Below are 22,642 nucleotides of genomic sequence, written 5' to 3'. Positions count from 1 at the left end.
TCCCGTCTTCATTTACGTCTGATCGTCAATTTCTGTCTTACATATCTATTTTGAATCTGCTCACTACCAGCCAGTTCTTTTAAACCTTCATCAGTTAGCCAACTATCACAAATCGTGGATATTACTGATTGCAGAACTTCTTTTAATCAGACTAGGTATATACATATATACATTGTCATATATAATGAAGATATATGTTATTAACACAAATAATGAATAACATTTTAAAATAAATAACGTAACAGTATCATGTTTATTGGACAAACAACGTTAATAAGTTATAAAGATCGAATTGAACTAAAACTAACTTGTTTATACTTTTAGATCAAGAGCTCAGACGATGTTCTGAACAACACTTGGCTAAAGTTGACACATCTTAATTATATATGTATATATATACATGTGTAAAGAAAAAAAAACACATTATTCATATATAAGAAGGACGAGTGGACTTTGGCTTAATTGTGTTTCATACCTATTACAAGACAACGTACTATTATTAGTCCTATATACATAACTTAGCGCAAATCTAAGATGTACGTGTGAGAAGTTTATTCGGATATTTCCTAGTTTTTTTTTTTATAACACAATAAGTATAGATTATGTGGTGCATATTGTCGTACAGAAGAAGATTCAAGATGGTAGTCTTCAGCTAATTTAAACATTCTAAGATCTCGGCAGCTAAATTTTGCTTTTGTTTAATTATTAACAAGTTTATATTATTTTCAGTCTCGGTAAAGGTCATAGGATGAAGGCGGCAATAGCTAGTATCAAGTTGAGAATTGCTAGAAGTAGCCAGAAAACAACAGAATAAAATATCTATAATCGACTGTATTGTTCTACTGTTCTAAATCTAATCCAATAAAAATGAATCTATCAGACGCATTCTGCTGCAGTATTCTGGTGGAGCATATTATCAGCAATGATCGTCCAACTTAGCAGGTTCGGTGTCACAGTAGGGATGTAAAGGTTGGCGGTAAAATGACGGTAAGAAGCCGTTTGTTCAGAGCAGGCGCATCTTGGAAAGCCTGGCCGTAACAGTGACAGTGACAGAGCCGTCGTAGCGTCCGCTAGTGCTCAGGAGCCAGTCGGTCCTATTCGGGCTTCTGATTAGGCAGTAGAAGAGGGCACATATAAAGGTGCAGCGACAACAGCGATAATGGTGATAGTCGTAAATGCCTACTATATCGCCTGCGGTAGCCTCTCTGCACGACAGCGTCGCCACGCCCTTGTTAGCATAGCACGAAGTACCTTGTCGACAATCGAGCATTGATCCGCGTCTGCACTACGGCAGCTTTACATTGCTTCATGGGTATGAATTTTAACTTGTGACTTATAACTGTATATATATATGTATGTATATTTGGCCGTTCGCACCACTTGCCTGCTACATAATATGAAAATTTTAAAACATGCATGGTAAGATTTTTTTAGTAAAACGCTGCTTCTGTATATTCTTTTCAACATAATCAAAGTAGCCAGTACAAGTGTAATTTTCGTTAAAAAAAAACTAGTACTTTCTGCGTATATCACAAAACTGAATTGACCAAAAGCTTTATTCTTTTGCACACTGGATTTAGAACTAGACACGTCATAAAACCTGTACTGGAATATGTGTCAAAGGTACAGATACATGATAAGAATACTTTCCTTTATTCTACTCTGCCAGCCTAGTCCACTAGAGTTTTATTCGTTCGTGAGTAAAAGGTTGACAATGAATTCGCTGGGTCTAGACCCAAGTAACCCGGTTTCACCGTGTTTTGTCTTTAAAACAGCGTCACAAACGACTCGCATCTAAGCAACGCGAAGCTAGAGTATGACGTGGTTGAAGGTTGCTTCCCAATCACAGACCGCAGCAGTGTCAACAATGGCTGGAGGTGTTGTTGGTAGTGAAGACGACGAAAGGAACAGTAGCTAAGTAGGCATACTTACTTGAATCGTGAGCTTTTCATAAATGTCATAAAAAATCCCACGGGGGTTGCAAAAAAAAAACGAGGAAATCTGCTGGGGCTGTGCTTCGGAGTTCAGTGGTCTCCGGTTTATTAGCTGGCTTCAACTTTGCCTCTATTTTACCGACTACTGTTTGCAGCTATTGGTCGTTGGCGGTACGGCCAAAGGGGCGCTTTGAAATTCACACATAGCTCGTTGGATTCGTTTTTGAACACAAGGGGCGCAGCGAGGCTGATTTTTCTAGATCAAAAAGTTGTACGTCAGTGTATTTTTCGAGCAAGCAGACTTTCTATACTTGCTTAGTGAAGCTTTTGTTGACTGCGGTGATGATTACGATAACGGGATTTGTTCGGGTATCATCGTTTGTTCTTCACTGGAGATTTGCTCCAATGACTTGCCCATTCCGAGAAGCATTTTTACTGTAATTTTTTTTACAACGAACACTTAAGTGACTGCATACACTGCCAATGATTCTGTTTTGTAGTTCAACGCCCACCCCTTGTTCGTCCTAACATTTGTCCCCCTTGTCCTAACATTTGAGAACTGTGCAAACAATTGAGGTCGTAAAACGATCTTATATATAGGAATATAGAGATATGCAGAAATAAGTTGGTTGTGTTGATGACGACAAGTGCGTTGTAAGTGTCTACGTATATGTCGAACTAATGGAGATGAATCAGCTCCTCCTTGTGGACTCCGAGCGATCCTTTAAATCCGCCATGTTCACCTTATTAAAACTATGACCATCGTGACAAACGTTTAGATCAAAATCGTTATAGCCGCACATTGTACTGGCTTTTTTCTAGATAATGTTGAAAATCTATTGACATTTCTAGCCGATAAACGCATAATTAATGGTCAAACGCTATATCGCATTTTGTAGCGTTTACTCATTTAGTGTTTATCGTGTTAACATTCCCCAGAGCAGGAAGCTTTTTTCGCGCTTGGATTTTGGAGATGCTCGTCGAATCGAAAGGCAACACAAAGGGTCCAGAGAGGTTAGCTCGTACGGACTAAGTGAACAGTATATGTGTTTAGAGTTATTTCGACAATCGTAGCTGGCTCTAAGGTTACTGGTATGATACATTACATGACAGAGCATACTGCCAGTAAGCGTACTCGTCAGTCCATATCTTAACCAAGTAAAAAAATGGCCGTGCTTTACTCCCAATAAATGAAAGTGCCCAATGGATGGGCTATACTTACTGCCTGCCGAGTTTCAAATTCGAGAACCTGGTACTCTTCGGAATCAGGGTTAAGGTAATTGGTGTTATAATGTAGCTTTTTGTCTCCCATACGATCCAATTTGAACGTCAATTGCATCGAAATCGTTGCTACATGAAATGATACGATAAATTAAAGGTTATTCCAATCGGCAAAACAAACGTTTTTGTTTCGATAGGCTTAAGTTGAGAAATGTATTATATATTGTTGTTTATATTTACTGAATACACTATTCTGGAGCTGTTTTCCTTACAAAAAAAAAAGTTCGCTTTATGTAAAGAAAATTCGGTATCTATCGATCACCACAATTGCTCATGATACCAAATGATGCTCAAGGAGTTATATTAATTTTTTCCCAAACTGACAAACCCACGCTTTTTACCTATAAGGTAATATGAAAGTATTATGCGAAAAGCACCACTTATTGTTCTCACTTACCTAGACAAGGTCCTCTGGGCTGGGTTCGGGCATAACCGGGCCTACACGTACAAGTGCTGATACCTTGGTCCGTGCGACACCACTCATTCAGGGTCGCATCACAGGTCGAATCATCACCTACAATGCAGGTATCAATGCGGACCAACGTGGCATTTGATTTACTTTTAAACGTTGGCTGCCTTTTCGGCTTCTGCTGACGGATTGGCCCTGACCCATGGCGAGGTGACGTTTTTACATGACCGAATCCTCCTTGGTGCACTGATGGTCGAACAGGATCCACGTCAACAGGCACCACGTACGGCTTGCCAATACCATGTCCTTTGGTGGAGCTTGCCTGGCTAGTCGACGTGGTCGATGCTCCTGTTGGAGCGACACTCACCTCTCCCGTACTTTTTCCATACACCACGTCGTCTTTAGTAGTTGTTGTAGAGGACACTACAATGGACGGTGTTGGTGTCGACGATGAAGAGGCTTCCGAATACACGATTGTGGAGGTCGTCGAAGCGACAGTCAGGCTCGGCGAAGTGTTAGCGGGGCTAGATAACGTTGTAGGCAGAATCGATTCTGGGGCAACGAAACCTGTCGTGGGAGTCGGCTGAATTTTTGGTTCGGAGGCGCTGCTCTCGGTTGTAATAATCTCTGCAGGCGGGCCCATGTCACTGCCGTGGCTGACTGTCGGGTTCAGGTCACCAACAACAGTGATGTCGAATATCGACGGTTCCGGTCCGTGGGTAATAATATCCGGTTCGTTGTGCGGATCATAGTGAATGTTCATTCGGCTGGTATCTTCTGCACCAACAGGGAGCCATGCATTTGACGGTCGAACCTCTGCTTTGCTTGGTCGGGGTGTTGCGACTGGCTCCAGGACTTCGATCACAAACGTGCCCTTCTCGTGCTCGGTCGCGTCAGTATGACCGTTCCGGACTGGGGTGGCAGACAAAGAGCTGGCGCTAATAACGGATGAATCCACTATTGTGTTCGATGGGAGTAGGCTTGGAGGTGCATCTTGAATGAACACGATCGTGTTACGTGACGAACTTCGAAGTGGTGGTTGGGTCGTTTCCTCATCAAGATCGGCGGGGACAGTAACTGTGGGTGTTATATCAGACGTCTTCAGTTCGAAATGATGGTGAGGCCGCTCGCTATGTATCTCATTACTCACCCCAAGAATATTGCTAACATCCGACGGTGAAGGGTAATAGAAGCTAGGTGGGGTATGTGGCGTCGCTTGGTGGTGTCCCATTAGATGATGTCCACCTGGTGGAAAATTCAGGTGCGGGATGTAAGTAGGAATATTAGGTTTTCCTGGAAACTGTTGAGCCAGATCATATGGCTGAGGTCGCGCATGATGTGGATGGGGTGGTGGAAGGAATTGTGGGGGTGGAGGCGGACCCACCAGTGGCGCTTGCGGGGGATGAAAATTAAAACTAGCCGGGGATAGCACCGGCGGTTGAGGCTGCTGTGGAGGTGGGGTAGCTCTTCGTCGAACATCACCACCCAACAATTGGATCAAGCCAGTAAGGAGTTCAATGGTTGGGTTCCTAGTCCGATCTGGACTCTTGGCTTTAACCGTTTGTGAGGGACTGATACGGCTAGGAGAATGATCCTGACGGCGTTCAGGCTTATCGGGCGATGGAAGAAGATCGTCCTCATCTCGAAACGCGGCTGTCATAGTTGTTTCCTCAATGGTTGGCGAAATCACAAAATTGTAGCCAGACTTTTCACCATACGGAACGGTGTATTCGACCGTTGGCACCTCCAGAGCACCCATGGTTTCCGTAGATAAGGTGGACGCTAAGGGGGATGATGCATCAACTATTGAGCTCTTTAGTTGCACGCTGTAAGGCAAGTCTTCATCAGGATGCCTATCGCCGGCTTTCGTCAAACCCTTTTCTGTTGGCGTATCGTGAACAAACAATGTGTCTGACATCTCTGTTGGTGACGTGTGGCCTTCGATATCACCCTCAGTGCTTCTAATAACTCGTTGCGTGGTTTTCTCCGTTGTAGGATCAGCTCTGAGAGAAGCTTTTTCAGTTGTCTCTTCTAATGCTGTTATGCTTTCCTTACTGGTCGCATATTGGACGACATTTGTTGTGGCTTTTAAATCAGTATAAGACTGGGGGCCGATTGGTGGGGTTACCGTATCTGGTGCGGTTGTGATGTTCGATTTTACTGACCGTGGCGTATCTATCTCAACGATAGTGTCTGCATCAGTAACCGTCGTTAAGGAAAATGTAGCATCATCCAACGGCGATTTGACCGTGGTCACAATATCGTCAACGTTGACTATTCGTTCGACATCGCTGCTGCCGGAAGGATCTTCAACGTCAGGGTCTGTTGTACTCGAGGTCCTGCGAGGGTTTTCGTCACTGTGAGCTCCTTGAGCATAAGCTTCTGCTTTAGAATCAGTCGCATTTTGAGAGGAGGCTAGGTTTGCGCGTCGAGGTGGGAAACTTCTTGAAGAGCTTCGGTACGTACCTGCAGTGAGATCTCGATTCGGTCCGACGCCTGCAATGGACACATAATGCTTGAGGCTGAAGCTTCCTCGACGAAAAGTGGTAATATGGCACAAATGTTACAAGAGCTCATACGCTGTCTTGTCAGTACAACTTAATTGATACAGTAGCTAAAAAACTATAGCCTAGATGCAAAAAAAAGCTAACTTAGGCTTGCATCGAATAATATTACTAACTAGTAGCATTTCTTTGTAGAATTGCTTTCTTAGGTTTAATATGATTTTTATATCATTTGCTACAATGAGCGAAAGATTAATCAACAGAGATTTTACATGTTTCGATGAGGCGTACGAACTGCTTGTGACATAACAATTTTCAGCGAGCGTTAACGAAGCAACGCCAATAGCCGCGTTCGGCCCGGCGTCCTGACATAGGCTTACGGAAGAACAAGCTTGATTTAAATTCGTCCGTTCTATTGTCTATTATGCTATAAGAGTCGTTGTTTTGACAAGTAAGTATCATAAATATAATGACAAGTTACACTGCAGATGCTATTTGCAACCAATTTTTTCACCATACGTATAACTTAAGTATAATATAGTTATAAAATTATTGCAAGTTACACTTTGGTCCAAAACAGTGTCGTGCCGTGAGCCTACTTCATTTTCTATATTTTCATCTGTGTGTTATTATCCGACCGATCAGATCTTGTGTTTCTTAGCTGGGCTGTGTTTTATGATTTAACTTTTAATGCCGGCACCAGTTTCTTCGACTTCGTCTGCACTAGCAGAATTGAGCGTGCGCTCTTCCCGATTCCCCTAGTATACTCGAACAAAGTATACGCACTGTAGAGTATTGAAACAACGATAGCACAAATACATCACATACACGTGTGAAAAGGTGTCATGCACGACATCGTTTGGCTGTGGTTTCATTGCTTTTATGGACGAACAAAAAGGGATTTTCTCCCGTAGATTCGAATCAGTTTATGCCGGGCCAGCCGGATAATTCTGTGCGTGGTACCTGACCTATCTATGATTTTCTTTCGTTGTCTTTTGTCATTCCTCCTAGTGATAGCTAAGACGTAAACGATACACGATAAAGCCTAGCAGCTTATTTAATTCTGTCTCTTAACATCAATTTGCTGGCGGAAATGTTGTTTGCGAGCGGCTATGCGTCTTCCTTACGACGGCGTTGAGTTTGTGATGATTACAGCATAACGTGTATTCAATCATTTCGGTCACAGTTTGTGCCGACAACTTTCATTTGCAGGGAAAAGGATCTATGTGGAAGGCGAACAGCAAAAGAAAAAAAATGAAATAAAGAAAAAACCATCGACTCTTTTGGTTCACGGAAATGTTCGAACTTCGACGGCACGGGAGATGCTGATTAAACAACGTCAATACGTTCTACTGCGAAGTTAAGAAACTTCATTTCCGCACGATGCTATTGCTTTGTATAAGCCATACTGTTAAGAAGTAGTCCTCTGCTTGTTATAGGCCTCCTTCGGTGCTCTGCGAGCGTGTAGATCGTTGGTTGACCAAAGAAATCAGGCTAATAAAATCATATTTTCTAAAAATCATTAGAGAGTACGAGAAGAGGGTTATCGAAAAATATTTAATTAAAAAAAAAGGCAAAAAGCTAACTCATTCTGAAATTTTCTGTCGCCATACCTAACTATACCTGCATAGGAAGTTCATACACAACTATAAGGATCCAAGTATCCTAAATAATTTGACTTAAGCCAGCAAGAAAAGACGGTGTCTCATTTTTTTCCTAACCTTGCTATAAATAATGATATTTTCTTATAAGCAGCCTGAATTAACAATTAATTTTGAATTCAGCTTCAGTTAAATTCAGCTACGTTCAGTTATGGTGAGCTAGCAACAATTCATGGTAAAATCATTGCTCTCAGGTGGCTTTGCTTAAATATGATTTTGAGTAGGAAAATTTAATTTCGATTCTCGTCCTGCCATAAATGGCAATGTTTCTTCAGAAGTTACGGGTAATCGTCAGATGGATTAAATTCGAAATTTATTATAATAACAATACGTTCAGTTTATTCGGCTTAAACATAATAAACTAATATAGAGCGTAGTAAGGCTGTAACAGAGGATCTCCGGTTGATCCCGTTCTCTGCTTGGGTCTGCCTAGCAGACTGTCTGTGGGTATCTCTCATTTTGGTTTTGAAACCTTAGCATTCATTCGCCTTTATGAACTGACTTTCGATTATTTGCAAAATGAACAGCTCTCCATTGGCCTGCACGTCCTTTATTGTCAGTCCGTCCGTCTTGTGGCACACTGATATCTGTCACAGCACCAAACAGCAATAGTTGTCTGTAAACTATAGACGTCAGACATAGATAATGCTGGGGTCCTGTAGTAAGTCAAGGCTTTCCGGTGACCATCTCAGACAAGTAAACAGCTTGTGGCGTTTGCTTTTGCAAATCGTGCTGAACCTCGCTAACTGCAAGCAACGAATGGACGTCATCGTCAAGAAGTCTAGCAGCGACTGAGCAATAAGGTTGATTGCCCCCCGCCCCGCCCCGCCCACTTGGGCTTACCATCACCGCAACTCGTATAATGTCAGTGCATCATACACGTTTGGCATTGCGAACTATATAGAATATTTGAATCACACTTTGAAATCCTAAGATTTTGTTTACCGGATAATTAGTTGCTATATTATCGTTACCACTTGTGGCGTCAATTTACGGTTATCATAATCCGATTTGTCTGGAAAAGTTCTTTTTGTTGGCTTGATCTGATATAAATTCTATTCTAACATGTTTGTCTTCATGAGCAAAATGCATCAATGGCATAATTTCTATGTACCATTTTGTGCACTAAAAAGAGCGACATATATTTGACCCTTAAAACTTTGTATTGTCTAATTTCTGAACAACACATCAGCCCTTAAGAATAAGGAATATCCTATTAATTGAACAGCAAGTATTTTCAGCTGTGAATCGTAGATTCGCCGTTTTTATCGAGCGATACTCGGCGTTAGAATTCGATCCAATGCCGAGCCTGTTTCGACGACGGCGATTTATCCTTACGTGACCTTGTGAACAGACTCAACATGCTGGCCTTGGCCTTTAGCCTACACAGTAGCATCGGCTGGTGACTCTACAGTATAGCAGCATTAATACAAATGATTGTAGCTCACAATAGTAAGTTGGAATCAGCTAGATTACCCTATTATAAATAATGAGATATATGCCAACTATTATTTTTTGCCAATGGTTCGACATCGCTACTTCTTTTTATTATTGCTAGTTCTGTTCACAGTATCGTTGACGGGAATCAGACGGATCGGATATATATAGTCAAATAACAATTGAAGAAACAGATTAGCCAAATAGGTCCCTTCTTATAGACAGCTAGAAATGTTACGGTAGTAGATGTCATTTTTTGTTATTTTAAAATTTGCATTGTAGGCAACAATCTAATTTTGTTCCCATGCAAATAGCGGCAAAAAATGTTCCTCGAGGCAAGGCGAAGTTCCCCATTAGCTTCAATTGTCCCGCTAAGATGAAGACGCGTATGCACAAGTGCTCGCGTTGTGAAATTTGCACAGTAAAATAAAGCCAACGATATTGTGCGGTTTAGCTAACATGCAACCAATACATTTTTGCCTCAGAGCTTCCCGAACACGGCAATATTTGTTGAACATGGCTGTATCAATGATAACGCAGCGTACCGGGGGAGTCTCTACCGGTCGTCTTGATCCCCCTTAAAGGTGACCTCATTGAGGAATAAAATAAAGAAAGCGGATATTCCGTTGAGAATAAATTATGAGTTAAGACGCCACTCGAACATTGTGCTAAGTCACCAAACCACTGAGAATTATAGGGTATGGCTGACACGATGCAATCCATCCTTTCATGCGCCGCGAAACGTCTTTATTTTGCCTCGATCTGCGTCCAGTTGGTCCTTTTTTGTAGACATGTCATCAAGGTTTGAGGTGCCAGCATCGCCGCAGTGCGCATCTGTAAGTACTTAAGCCATTGTCCGAATGACGGTTTTGAAGATATACAAATTAACCGGGAGACAGTAAGTATAAAATAAATTATTCCCAGCAGTCTGCGTGTGTCCGTCACTATACGTATTGAAACGTCAACAACCTATTTGAAGAACCTTTTCTCCTCAATCAGGCAATCCACACCGTGTAGTCTTTTTCTCAAAAGACATTCATGCTGCCGCACAAAATCTACGCTATTGATTTACGCATATCACTTTCGACAGATACTAACTGATGACGTATTTGTCGGCAATGTACGCGTGCCGATGCAGTATTTACTATGTGTTTATGGGAGCTTATAGTCACCACTGTCGTATTAGTCTTACTATTCTGTTCTGTTCTGAATAAAGCAAAATAAGTTACACATACAAAGAGTCCATCCTTCTTTAATCGTAAAAAAAGCATTTTATCCTATGTCTTTTATAGGTTGTTAAGAAGAACTTCGGACATACGCCACCACTGTCACTTGCCCGTGTGTAACCTTCACCGGGACAAAGGTGTTAATCGCGGCCATTAGAATCCGCATCGCAGCTTTTCAAAGCGTTTCTGAAGAGTGGTGCGTCAATTCCGACGCAGCTAGCATTTATACAATATACGTTTGCATCGTCCACCGCCACAAATTCCACCACCCGGTGACAGTAAGCATCAATATCTGCAATAGTCCTACCAAAAAGGAGCGATTTCTTTGCTAGGGTGACCCCGCAATAGCTTTATGAGCAATTGGTTGTATATGGGGCAGAAGCAACAAATAGCAATGACCCCGGTTTAGCGGCATGGCCAGTCATATGGTAGGTTCGTTACGGCTAGCGGAACAGCCGTATTGCGTTGAGTGCAACTTATACTTAGGATGCGTTTATCCGTTTTGCTATTGCCTGTTTGATGCTTGTACCCCTTAGAAAGGGGCTGCCGGCTGGTTTCGTAGCCTTAACAATTCAGCGGCGTCTACGAGCTTTCCGGCAACAAGAACTCAACAGCCATGAGAACTAGCAGCTGAGCTAGTCGGACGCGAGCACCAATAGATAGGAGAAATGCTGGTAGATCTCTAAGTGGTCGGCTAGACTGTTCCGAAGTCTTTGCTTTCACGCGATGCTCAGTACTGTATAAACTGCGTGGACATTGGGTCTCCATGGAATGATTATCTTGAATCGCAGAAACGCTGCTCCAGTGGCCATCTCACGTTCCAGCGAACGACGCAGCCGAATCAGCGGCGTAGCAAAAGGACTTCACTCACACCATCAGCATCAAAAGCGAAATAAGATGAGATGGCACTTTATTATCAGGCCGCAAAAGCGCTGAAGGTGCGGAGCAACTTCTGATGAAAGCAAGACAAAAAGGGGGCCAATAGGTCAAATAAGTAATTTGGCGTATGAAGATCCAGAATCCTAGACTCAACCATATATGGTTAATAACCGAACGTCCGCATGCAATGCTTTATGTCGATGGGAATATGGAGACAAATTTAATTAGCGCGTTTTTGTCAATAGCATATGCAGTGAAAAGCCTCTTAATGGATTTGTCGATTAGGTACGTGAGGGGACGGGACCGAAATAAAAGGCAATGCCAGAACTTCGGAGTCCAGATTTCGATTAACTGAAGAACCTTGATTGCCGCCATGTTGCTATTTATGGACGTTGAGGGCAACGTGCATCGTATACGACCATATTCTTATTACACTTTAAACTAGCAGTTTTACTAGTATTTTCTTTATTTCGACGGGCTTTTTAAAGGGTAACTAATTCTGATGATTCAGATGGTAGCAATAGTAAAAGAAGCACCTCAGTACTTCTACCGATGATATAGCTCTTGTTAGACTATCGACTGTATAAAGAAGACGTTAGTCACGAGTCAAGTAAGACGTATCTTCTTTCCTACGGATATTGTATTAATGCACTATAAGCTTATACTGATTGTCAATGCAAGTAAATTCAGTTAGTACAATTATGGCGTCGAAGGGCAGTTTGCTGAAGAGCGGCACCGACAACGGCTTCATGTAGAACTTGTACCTATTAATGACACCAAAGAGAGAAATTCAATTTCGAGATAACGAAAAACTCAGATTTGCTAGATGCAGTCGCAGCGACAGGCCCTGTAGTACCAATGTTCTGGATGAGCAGTTTCTCGCTTGTGCCCCTTGTCGATATGGATGCTCGCTCTAAATGTATCAAACAAACCAGAATACGGCCTGTGTCATTCTTCGTTTTTGTAGCTATGTGTCCTTAGTCTAGAGGTCGTCCCTATCCGTACTTAGAAGCTGTCTTATTTTCCCGAAATTAACAATGTTGCCTAGATAACGAAAATGAACTGCTTGCTCGCGACGTTTATAAGGCATGTCGCCGATGTGACACGAAACGGAAGAAACAGCCGTTTATGTTCCCTCTGGTTATCTAGTATCTACTAACGAACGTCGCAAATTTGCTTGAGACTAAGGAAGATTTATTATTTGTGTATTCATTTAAGCGGCGTAATCTACGATTATTGTTGTCGAAATCGTCAGTTTCCCGCAGTAGATAGATATCGTTTCAGTAACAGCAGGAGTAACACAATTACATTTACAAGTAGAACAGGGAAGACCACTGGCAGAAAGAGGATAATTCCTGCTAAGGTTTTCTAGCTTCGATGTTAGAAAAATGTGCTAATAAGCAAAATAAAGGTATTTAGCTAGACAGGCCGTCCGTTCACGAGCAAATGGTTTGTGGTCAGGTTGATCCATAACCATGTATGTATAATGCGTCCTTACCATCCGCATAGCCCGTGGATTACTCTGACATTATTTCAGCCATCCCGGACCGTCGATAACTAGACGCCTATTTGTTTACATAAGCTATCATCAGTGATAAGCAACATATAGATATATATCGCTCAACTTCTTTTTTGTTTCTACTTATGGCCCGGATTAACCTATGGGAGGGTTTCGTCTAAATATGCATCTTTCCGCTAATTCGATTATTTATTGTAAAACTGCTTGTTTTTTTTAGCAAAAAAAGCGATTGTATGGAACGGAAAGCGGGCAACGGGCAAGGTGAAAACGAAAGCTTCGACAGAAAATAGCTGTGAATACGGCAGTAACAACGGCCACATTGGTTGGAGTCACACGCGAGGTCTCCATCGTGTTGATTTTGCGCTGTCCCGGTCCGTCACCGCTGATCCACTTTGGCTACTTACAAATACTGCCACAACCGATACATTACAACAAGTAGCAAGCAGTAAAGTACGCTGCCCCAAGAATCCATTGATAGTGTTGTGGTAAGCATATGAAGATAGATTCAAATTTTACGGGTCGACTGACTATATATTGCTCAAGTGTGTCGCTGATTTTTGTACTATGTATTATAGGAAAAATTGCCAAGCCGGTTAGTTCCAACGAACATCACTGTTCCATCAGTAGGGCGAACCGACCGTTGCAGGACATCAAATGACATCTACCACTGGCGACCAGCAACGGTGCTGCCTTTATTACCGGAGCAGCCATAGCCACATGGCTGTAGAAAATGGCGATCTTCGTCGTCTGCTCCGCGTCAATTCGTGTGCGTGCACTTCAGAAGAAGAATGAGAAGCGTAATCAGAATTCGAGCAGACTTTCACTTCGACTTGTCCCGTTCGCCCGCCTTCATGTCGAGATGTCCGACTGACCGACCGCCGACCCCCAACAGCGACCGCCCGCGTTACCGAATTGGGTGACTTGCTGCTTGGCTCTACGATTAATATTATTACTGCTAGCTTACAGATTGCTGTTTATATTTTGTTGTTGTTGTACAGCTTAGACAGCTCAGCTGAGCAGAAGCAACAATAACAATAGCACCAAGTGCTGTCCCAGATACCAGAGCCCAGATTCTGTGTGCGATTCCTGTTGATTCCGCTGTTGTTCCCGCCGCCGTCGGAGGCTCTTTTCCCTCGTCGCTGAGTTTTCGCAAAGATTATATATATCTTTACCATTAAACCAATCGCTACTTCAACCAGTTCATCTGTGAGAGTACCATAACATACAAAGTTTCGTTGGCGCACTCCGATTCGTCGCTGTACGTGCCTGTTCGTGGCTTGAAGAGTATTTCATAGGTGATCGGTAGAACATGGCTAGATAGCGGAAGATTATAACGAATGCAAGTACGCTATTGGCAAGTGTAAATTTGAACTAATGGAGGAAGATTTCTCCAGCCGAGAAACAACACAAAGCCGGAACTGGGCAGTGACTGGCAATCTTGTGTTTTCTCTAGTCCTGTGGATAGATCTATATGTAAGGGCTGAAGTGTTTATGGACCAGTGACGACAATCATAACGGCACTGGAATAATCACGAACGGCTGATGTTGCCAATCGACAACTGGGGATACTATTCTCCGAAAAAGTAGAGAAATAAAAGTAATCTTCCGCGACAAACAGCAATCCCCTTAAAAATGTGTACAGGCGAAACAGGCATCTGATCATGGAAAACAGCCTGGTGATGTCAGAACCGTAATAACATCACTGGCTTTAATCCACGAAACATGCAAATATCTTTGGGATGATCCTGCTGATGGACAATGGCGACCGCAAGAACAAAACTAAATTCAAAAGCAAATTAACAATTGCTTCGATGCCATCTGTCCATCTAGGAATCAGGCGAAGACTGCGAGACAATAAAATTAAATGATCAGTCATTAGCATGGGGCACCTATCGAACCTACCGCCCACGCGATCGTCCCACGTCGACTATCAATGGAGCGTTAATTTAAAAAAAAAACCGAATGCACCAGGTGTGGTAATATACAATTACCAGAAATTTTCGCGACACATTTGGGAATTTACTAGGACATTAGATTGGCCGTGAATAAGATAAGATAAACTAGAAGTGGTGGAGGCGTCATTGTACCACAACCGCAGTTGGAAATCAATCTCGGTGCTACCCAAATCAACGAATGAATAGCCTTGACATAGCAGGACACTGTTTTGCTCAAACTCTTGTTGTCGTCTGTTTCTATGGCGACGAAAGTATCCGCATAAAATATTTTTTGCTTGCAACGGCTTAAAAATGGAACACACAGCATGACCGAAGTGCTGTTGCTTACACGTCTCTTTAGGTGAATCAGTGCAGGCCTACACCAATACACGCTAGTTCAAACATCGATCCAGCCATAATCAGGAGTTATCTTGAGGAGCCAGGCTTTAGCTAGCACAACAACGATACTAGGAACTGGCCATTTGCGCAGCTGAAAATATACAAATAATTGTCTGCTGTCATCCGTTACGCCGCTGATTTGGACATTCATTAACAATTACTCTGATGCAAACAGTGACGCATACAGGGTCTTGAAGAGCGACATTGTAAACTTTATTAGCAAGAATGGTAGAAAGATGTTTCCGTTCGTCCTTGAATTTTACATGCCCTAATGGCTACCTATGACGATAATCTGCATTGCTTATTTAGGTATATTGTGCAATAGCTTCACACTATAATGTTCATCGATACCGTGATTTCTACAGACGAAAACGACGATTCTTATTTTATACAACCCTATTTTTTTTCTTTCCGATTTCGTTCCATCAATATTCCTACACGTTACATATCTGTTATACGTTATGATAACGAATATCGAGTCAGTCTGCAGTATTAGTAACTGTATAATACTGCTATATAACATGTTATACTCATGCAATACAATAAATATTTGTGTTTATTTATTGTGATGCTCGCCACCCGGTGGCAAAGATTTCTTTGGCTGGATCGAGATTATAATACTTTTGTTGATAACGTTGTTGACGTACTGTTAGTTCTAGCACGTCTTACGTATAGTTCACTGACAGGAATCTACTAGTGGAAAAAAGAAGTCGACCAGCGTCCGATCTACGATAGCCATACGCACCTGTTACGCTATAGAAAATGTATTATTGGCAATATGGTAAGCTCTGTTTTCTTATAAGGTAGGCTGTCTGATCCAACGTTCACATTAAAAGAAAAAATATATTTCTCCTTTGAATTGACGAAAGCAACCGAGATTTCTGCTTGCAGATATAGCAGACCATATGAAGTTCGACCAAATAGTAAATTCTTATAATTAGTACGTTTCATGCCTGAGTATTCCTCATATCCGCAACATATAGAACCAAGCTGTGGTGATATACATAGAGACCTAGATTTCTGGCCTTGAATGCTCTTTTCCAGCGTAGATGCATCACCAAGAAGCTATTCACTGACGGATTTATCACGTAAAATGTAGTGCCATTACCTGGTGAATAGAGATGGCGTGGGGCTGGTCTCATTAATGGCCTGGTAGACAACATGGGCGGCCGCTTAATCTGATAACCTGTAACGGCGCCGACGTCGACGGCAGCGATCTCTAAACTATGTGTTTTATCCTTCAAACTTATACCGTAACCGGCTTCTCAAAAATCAAAATAGGTGAGTGAGGGTTGCCAGCTCTCCGACAGTTCGCCGATAACGCCTCGCTTAGCGTCAGCTAATCAACGAGATTAACCGTACATTGCGATTTGTATTGATTTTTGTGTGATATGGCGATTTTTGTCGTAAAAGGGGCATAGGACCAAAGGAAACTGATCGGGGACCGCTCGAAAAAGAAAGCTTGGAAAGTTTGTACAGTGAAAGTTGGTATATACGGTGAGCATCATCAGTAAGAAAAACTGCGAAACACCTTCTCAGTACGGAGTACAGTGAAGAGATAATTGAGTGTTGGAATCCATTACAGGTAAAATGATACATCTAATCCAATCACGTGAGAGTTGTTTGAATTGTTTTAGGTAATACTAAAATATTGTATATTCTTATCTGTTCCGCTTGGGCCGTGGGACTCCTTGCGCGAAAGAAGACCTGCAGCAGGCGTTAGATCGTATGACGATATCAGACTTTTTCAAAAAGCAACATTTATTCCTTTCGTGCCAATCACGCTCAGTTGCAATGTCTTCAACTATGTTCTATGTCAGTGTTAAGATGCATTTCTGCCGTGTTAGCCATTCGAGTGCAACCGGTCAAGATTGCATACGGCTTGTCACACAAAAAAAGTTTATAGGTAAGGCACACTTACACTTTTCTGCCGTTTCTCACTCACCATTTTTAATTGCTATCGTCGACAAACGTATTAAACGGGCCATGCTCCAGGGAAAACATGAAATTAGGTTTTACTTATCGTTTTCGATCTCATAGCGTTCTGTGTATCAGGTACGGACTCTAAGTTGAATTTCCATACAATACGTTTCGCATCAATATACAAACAGTCATAATGATATGCATCTGCTTTAACCTACGAGACATCTCACCGTATGCGGAAAGACGCACGCTATATAGACTCACGGGTTCGTGGCATATCCGTTTTCGCCCCATGTACACCTAAGCATAGTACGCTTTAATGTAATAATGAGCTCCCTAACACAGTCTTACGTAGGTAAGAGTCGTCATTTTTGTTTGTCCTATGTCCGTCAGAAAGGAAGCTTGAGGTTTTACACTGATGTAGACGACAGTGCTTTACCAGACATCCGCCAAATTCAGCATCTGCGCTCAACGTTACAGGCTCATCTATTGTTATATGTACATCGAAGTTTTTATTTATTTGTATTTTTTACGGCTAAAGTAGCGTAAAGTTAAAAACCGGTTGCGAATGAGATCAGCCATGCTGACTCTGCCAACTTTTTCTTTCACTGCTACCTTTCACAGGTACGAAGGTAAACATGAACGGAGCACGAACAAAGGGGAATACCTCTTGCTGTTGATCTTCCTCCATAGCTTCTTCTCCTCAGCGTACTTTTTTTAACCAACCCCAAACAAGGATCACCCTTGCTTTATTTATATTATCATCAAAGTTCTGCAGTGAGTCATCAACTTCTGTGCTTTTATATAATAGATTTTAACTTCCTTGAATCACAGTCCATATACGCATGACATGGATTTGAGCCAGCGTCAACAGCTGTGACGGCGTAATGTGATGCTGACAGTCGCCTCAACTGCCTGTTCTTTATTTTGATTATGCAGTTCGGCCAGTGCAAGGGTCGATGCCCCCGGTGTCAACAGGGCGATAACCACTATGTGGAGAGCGTGTCAGTGGTAAACGCCAATCCGTTACTGGGCTTTAAACAACGCAGGATGAACCATGGGTACCGACAGACAACACTGCGACGACTACTTAGTTAATTGACTGTTACAAATGTAATATCGTCATAAATAGTTTTGACGCGTACGCCTATCTGAACGGATGGAAAGCAGGAAAAAGGTCAATATACATAACTACTACAGCACTTCCAACGAATGTGTGAATCATGAGTGTATATATGTACGCGTAACACAATGTATTTCAATCAGCTGATTGTTCTGTCGGTTTGTGATTTTATGTCAGGTACGAAATTCCCACTAATTAATGCCTTATAGTCACAGAACGACTCTACATAATGGTCATGTCTTCGTTACGTTAATTCGTTACGACATATACGTACTCATAACTTTATGAGTACGTATATGTCGTTAAGATCGACTGATGCTGAAAGAATGAAACAATTGTATTTGTCCACATTCTTGACCGATTGGCTGCCAATCGTCTCATTGCCCACTTCTCGAGGTGCCAGGTGCAGCATAATTCTTAAGTAATTGTCTTCAGAGTTGCTCGTTCCGTTGTGTCGAGTTTTCTGTAACTCCTCTTCTCCTCCGCGGTCGATTTCACCAAACATGGGTGGGGCACGATTTGTAAACCCAATTTTGGTCAACGAACGGGTCATCTCAACCAGTTGACCCAACGAGATTTTCTGCATCTTCTTGAAGAAAAAAACGCAGAGATCTCCTGCTCATGCGCCGCATAACCGATTTCGACTGTGCAAGCCCAAAATGAAGCGAAGTTCCTCCATGCGGCGTACCAGTGATCGATTCGGTATGGTTATATCTAAGAATTGCTATACGAAGTGACACGTCGCATGCGACCCTGCGAGACGGACAAAGCGTCACGGTTTGTGCGAAGCATGTAGGGACACCCGCCTTTGAATTTTGAATACTAACAGAGCAAAAAGAACTCAGGGGTCTATGGTGCAGAATTTAAGCGAGGCTCCTAATCATAATCGGTGTCGCCGTATATATTCATACATAGAAAATGAAGGTCTATTTGATAACCAGCTGTCCTAACCCGTTCTTAATTACCGAAAAGATATGGCCGATCAAGTTGGCCCATGTTAAAGCTTTACTCTGAAGACATGATATAGAGGTGCTAACATGATGATAATGCACGACATGATGGAATTTACCTGCAAATTTTCATAGTATTTACCGTTTGAGGATGCTGTCTCAACTATAGCACAAATACAAAACAAATGTACACTCAGCCTCAATGGTTTGTATAAAACAAACGTACCTGAGAAGTTTGCGATAATCACGTGCGAAACAAGTATAGGCCTGGGGAGTAGGCTGTGAAGAAATACACGTTTTAGCAGATAGATACGCGCATAGGTAATGACGAGATAAGTCCATTCTGGTCTAGTTGAGTCACATCTGGTTGCTTTCGAGATTAAGTTTTATAAAAAAAAAAAACTTGGAAATAATGGAAGTGTTGCGGGTTACGTCGCAAGAGAAATATGCCAAATTTTATTAAACCGATCGTATCATCTACAACTAAGGCTTCTATACTGATTGATGCTAAGTAATTGAAAAATCATTTGTCACAGGACTTAATGTTATTCCAGATTGCTACAATCAATCTGCACATAAAAAAACACTTTTCGGTTAACAGTACCAACCAACTCGAGTTTAAATCATCAGGAACCGATAATCTTAATGTGCAACAATAATAATATTAAAAAAATGTCCTATTTGATTTACAGGCATTGGAGAGGCGTTTGAAAAAGAGGAAATTGATTACGTAGTATGCAGAAGTCCGCTAAGTTTTCAATCGACTATGAATATAAGCAAGACACGTTGATCTTCGCATTGGATACTGATACAAATAGCGGGCAGTAAAATTGCCAGGAGACACAGAATTTGTATATACTGGCACGATATCTATTTGGTGTAATACTGTGCTGCCATTATATAGAATAACTTGTATGGCCATTGATTCAATTATATCTTAGCTTAAAATATATTCGTGTACTTTTAGAAGCTGGTTTAGCCGTGTAACTAATCAGCATCTTAGATGCCTTAGTTTCTCGTAGCGCGGAACTTGGATAACTTTCCAAGATTTCACAAACTGACGTCAGACGTTGTAACTGAAATGTAAACTCCAACGCAATGTACAAAACATTTTTTTCGTTTTATTATCATATCTAGCGCAGCAAATTCGGCACCAATCGCAGTTATTTAGTGTCGCTTTTATTTAACTCACTGACTATAAGGATAAACATTAAATAAAGGATTCGTTCTCGTAGATCGTTTACTATAACGACGACTATCGTACAGATCGATCTCTAAAGTTGAAACCACGTCGAACACGACACAATTACGCGGTTTTTCGCGAACTTGTGACGTATTACGTCTGATGCAGTCGCATAGATACCGTACTTCCAATTAATTTTAGACAATACATATTTTTCGAATAGAGCTTACTGGATAAGTAGTCTAACTTAAAAACGACCTCTTCTAAAATCTCTCTTGTAAAATGATCACAAATAATAAACAATTGCCAATAACGAGGTGTAAAAATTCTCAAGATATAGAGGCTCATTCTATAAAAGCCTTTGTTTCGCATCTGGTATTAAATAAAAATCCAGTCTTCCGCCAACGGTTCGTTGCGTATGTACGAGATGTTCTATGCGACTCCTGTTTTCTTTATTACGGAATGCTCTCTGGTCACGACTCGCTCTTCGACGGCAGCGGCCTTCGCTGTACGAGGCATGAAGACAACGGACATCAGACTTCAGCCAAGTTTCGGTTTGCCACAGCAGCAATGGCGGCGGTAGTAGCACCGCCACTGGCACCGAGGTCTTTCTACCGTTAGCGTGCTTTATTCCGAACAAGCCTCGTCGGCTAGCCGGGGCATACGGAAACTAATTGGCCAAATTTCCAACAGCCCTTACTACCTCACACTCGGGCCGAACGCAGTGATGTTTTGGCATGACGGCAATTTTGCCGCTCCTGCAGTGACCCCACGACCTCCTCGAGTCACGATCGGATTGCGGAGTTGATGTCGGTGCTGGCCGTAGATAAATAATTCAGTCGATTTATCTGTGACTCAGTTCACTGACGTCTTCAGTTGGTGTCGTTGCACTCCACAGTTACAGCCATTATATATAAAGCGGACTAATAAAAGGAAATCTCAATAGAAACTATTAACAAATTTTACTTGATTTGATTCTATGTTTTCATTCCATACCTACTGCGTCATTTCTAAACAAATTAATCAATAAAATTACATTAGACTCCGAAAGCGAATCTTCAGCCACGAGTCTCTAGTAGAAGACATTCGGCCGGTACGTACTTCTAGCCTTGTAGAAACTTGAGAGAGTGAAGATCGGTTAAGCTTACTATAGGAGAAATGATCTTTGGTACCTATTAGTCTCGAATATCAACGTCCAGAGGTCAAGCTTTTATTCCCCGAGAGCTACATCGCTGCGAAAATTCATCGAGGATTGGCAGTGGCATTAGACGATAAAAAGCGAAAGCACAGTATATGGATAGTGCAAACGTGTCAAGAACGGAGATCGGAGCGTTGAGAACAAGCGAAGAGATGACCAAATGTCGGGACCCGAAAGGCAAAAATGGATTGCCGTAATCGGGGAGGCTGTTTACGGTTGTAGAAGTCGCAGTCTAAGAGCTCTGCCGGCCGGCATTTCACATGTAATACACAATTATAGCCCAAGTACTGAACATCTGGAAACTAAAGGAAAAGGGATTCGCGGTGAATTGACTCCAGGCCAGTTGGAAATGCATATAGTGTATTCCATATGCAATTTGCGTTTCAGTCAACAAAAAACATACGGTCGCCATGGGCGAGGCATCGATCAGTCTTTACTACAAGTTGAAAAGGGACCAGGCGAGAGAATGACGTCTCCTCAAGAGAAATCGAGTTCGGTGGTAACATGGGGTAGGTGTACTAGCATTGGGTACTATGACACATGCACAAAATGAGATGATGAATACGGCCCTCTTTCTCGAGATGCTCAAGAGGCTTATGAATTGGTGACATGAGGATCGAAATTGTGGAGTATGGTCACTTGATGACAACGCCGAACATCACCGCAGTGCTTCCATTACTCCTTGGATTGAAGAAAGAAGTATCAACCCGCTTTTTCTTCCGACCTAAGTTGATTTAGGTACGATGTTTTCCATGCCCTAAAAGGAGAGACTGGTGAGCAAGCATGTTTGACAAGCCATAAATGAGAAATTATACAGCGGAACGCGAATGGTTGGTATATGGCTGCCCAGAAGCTGCTAGAGCTTCGGGACAAACGTGTAAGAATAAAAAAGAGTACCTTGAATGCATTTTATAAAATCTTCATTCTAACTCAACTTGTTCAACAGTTATTTTTTTAATTTCAAAGCCCGACGTATTTACCTGCAACAGCCTGATCATTGACATACAACTACAGTAGTAAACAAAAAATCTAAGAGTATTTGCCTGAAAGGTCTGGCTTCGAGAAAAAAAGTCCAATTTCTT

General features: G+C 42.0%; 1 protein-coding gene and 1 long non-coding RNA gene across 9 annotated transcripts in view; one reads left to right on the top strand and one right to left on the bottom strand.

Annotated features, from left to right (window-relative positions):
* Positions 1-22,642, bottom strand: part of LOC111253679 (uncharacterized) — a 57,162-nt gene that overhangs the window by 5,059 nt on the left and 29,461 nt on the right. For 3 of the 5 annotated variants that reach the window (XR_015317977.1, XM_022813447.2, XM_086976158.1), the window contains exons 2-3: positions 3,613-6,120; positions 3,157-3,284 (exon numbers count right to left, since the gene is read on the bottom strand). Coding sequence is in view for 4 of the 5 variants with exons in the window: in XM_022813447.2 (XP_022669182.1) it covers positions 3,157-3,284; positions 3,613-6,120 (2,636 nt within the window). In the remaining variant the exon portion in view is untranslated. Of the gene's footprint in view, positions 1-3,156; positions 3,285-3,612; positions 6,121-16,291; positions 16,394-17,370; positions 17,488-22,642 lie in introns of those variants that run through there. The other 2 variants (XM_086976157.1, XM_086976156.1) reach the window with 2 other exon arrangements.
* On the top strand, positions 600-21,332 carry LOC111253685 (uncharacterized). Of its 4 annotated transcripts, none has more exons than XR_015317982.1 (7): positions 600-1,312; positions 1,776-1,918; positions 13,068-13,335; positions 13,426-16,768; positions 17,731-17,883; positions 18,046-18,283; positions 19,872-21,332. It is a non-coding gene; the product is annotated as an uncharacterized LOC111253685 (long non-coding RNA). The 4 variants fall into 4 exon arrangements; XR_015317983.1 differs by having other exon boundaries at positions 13,068-16,464; positions 16,597-16,768; XR_002674772.2 differs by having other exon boundaries at positions 13,068-16,768.

This window comes from Varroa destructor, unplaced genomic scaffold (genome assembly GCF_002443255.2).
Source record: "Varroa destructor unplaced genomic scaffold, Vdes_3.0 BEIS01000007.1, whole genome shotgun sequence".
In the NCBI taxonomy this organism is placed as follows: Eukaryota; Metazoa; Arthropoda; class Arachnida; order Mesostigmata; family Varroidae; genus Varroa; species Varroa destructor.
The sequence above is the reverse complement of the archived record's forward strand: the minus strand, read 5'-3'. Positions and strand labels throughout refer to the sequence as shown.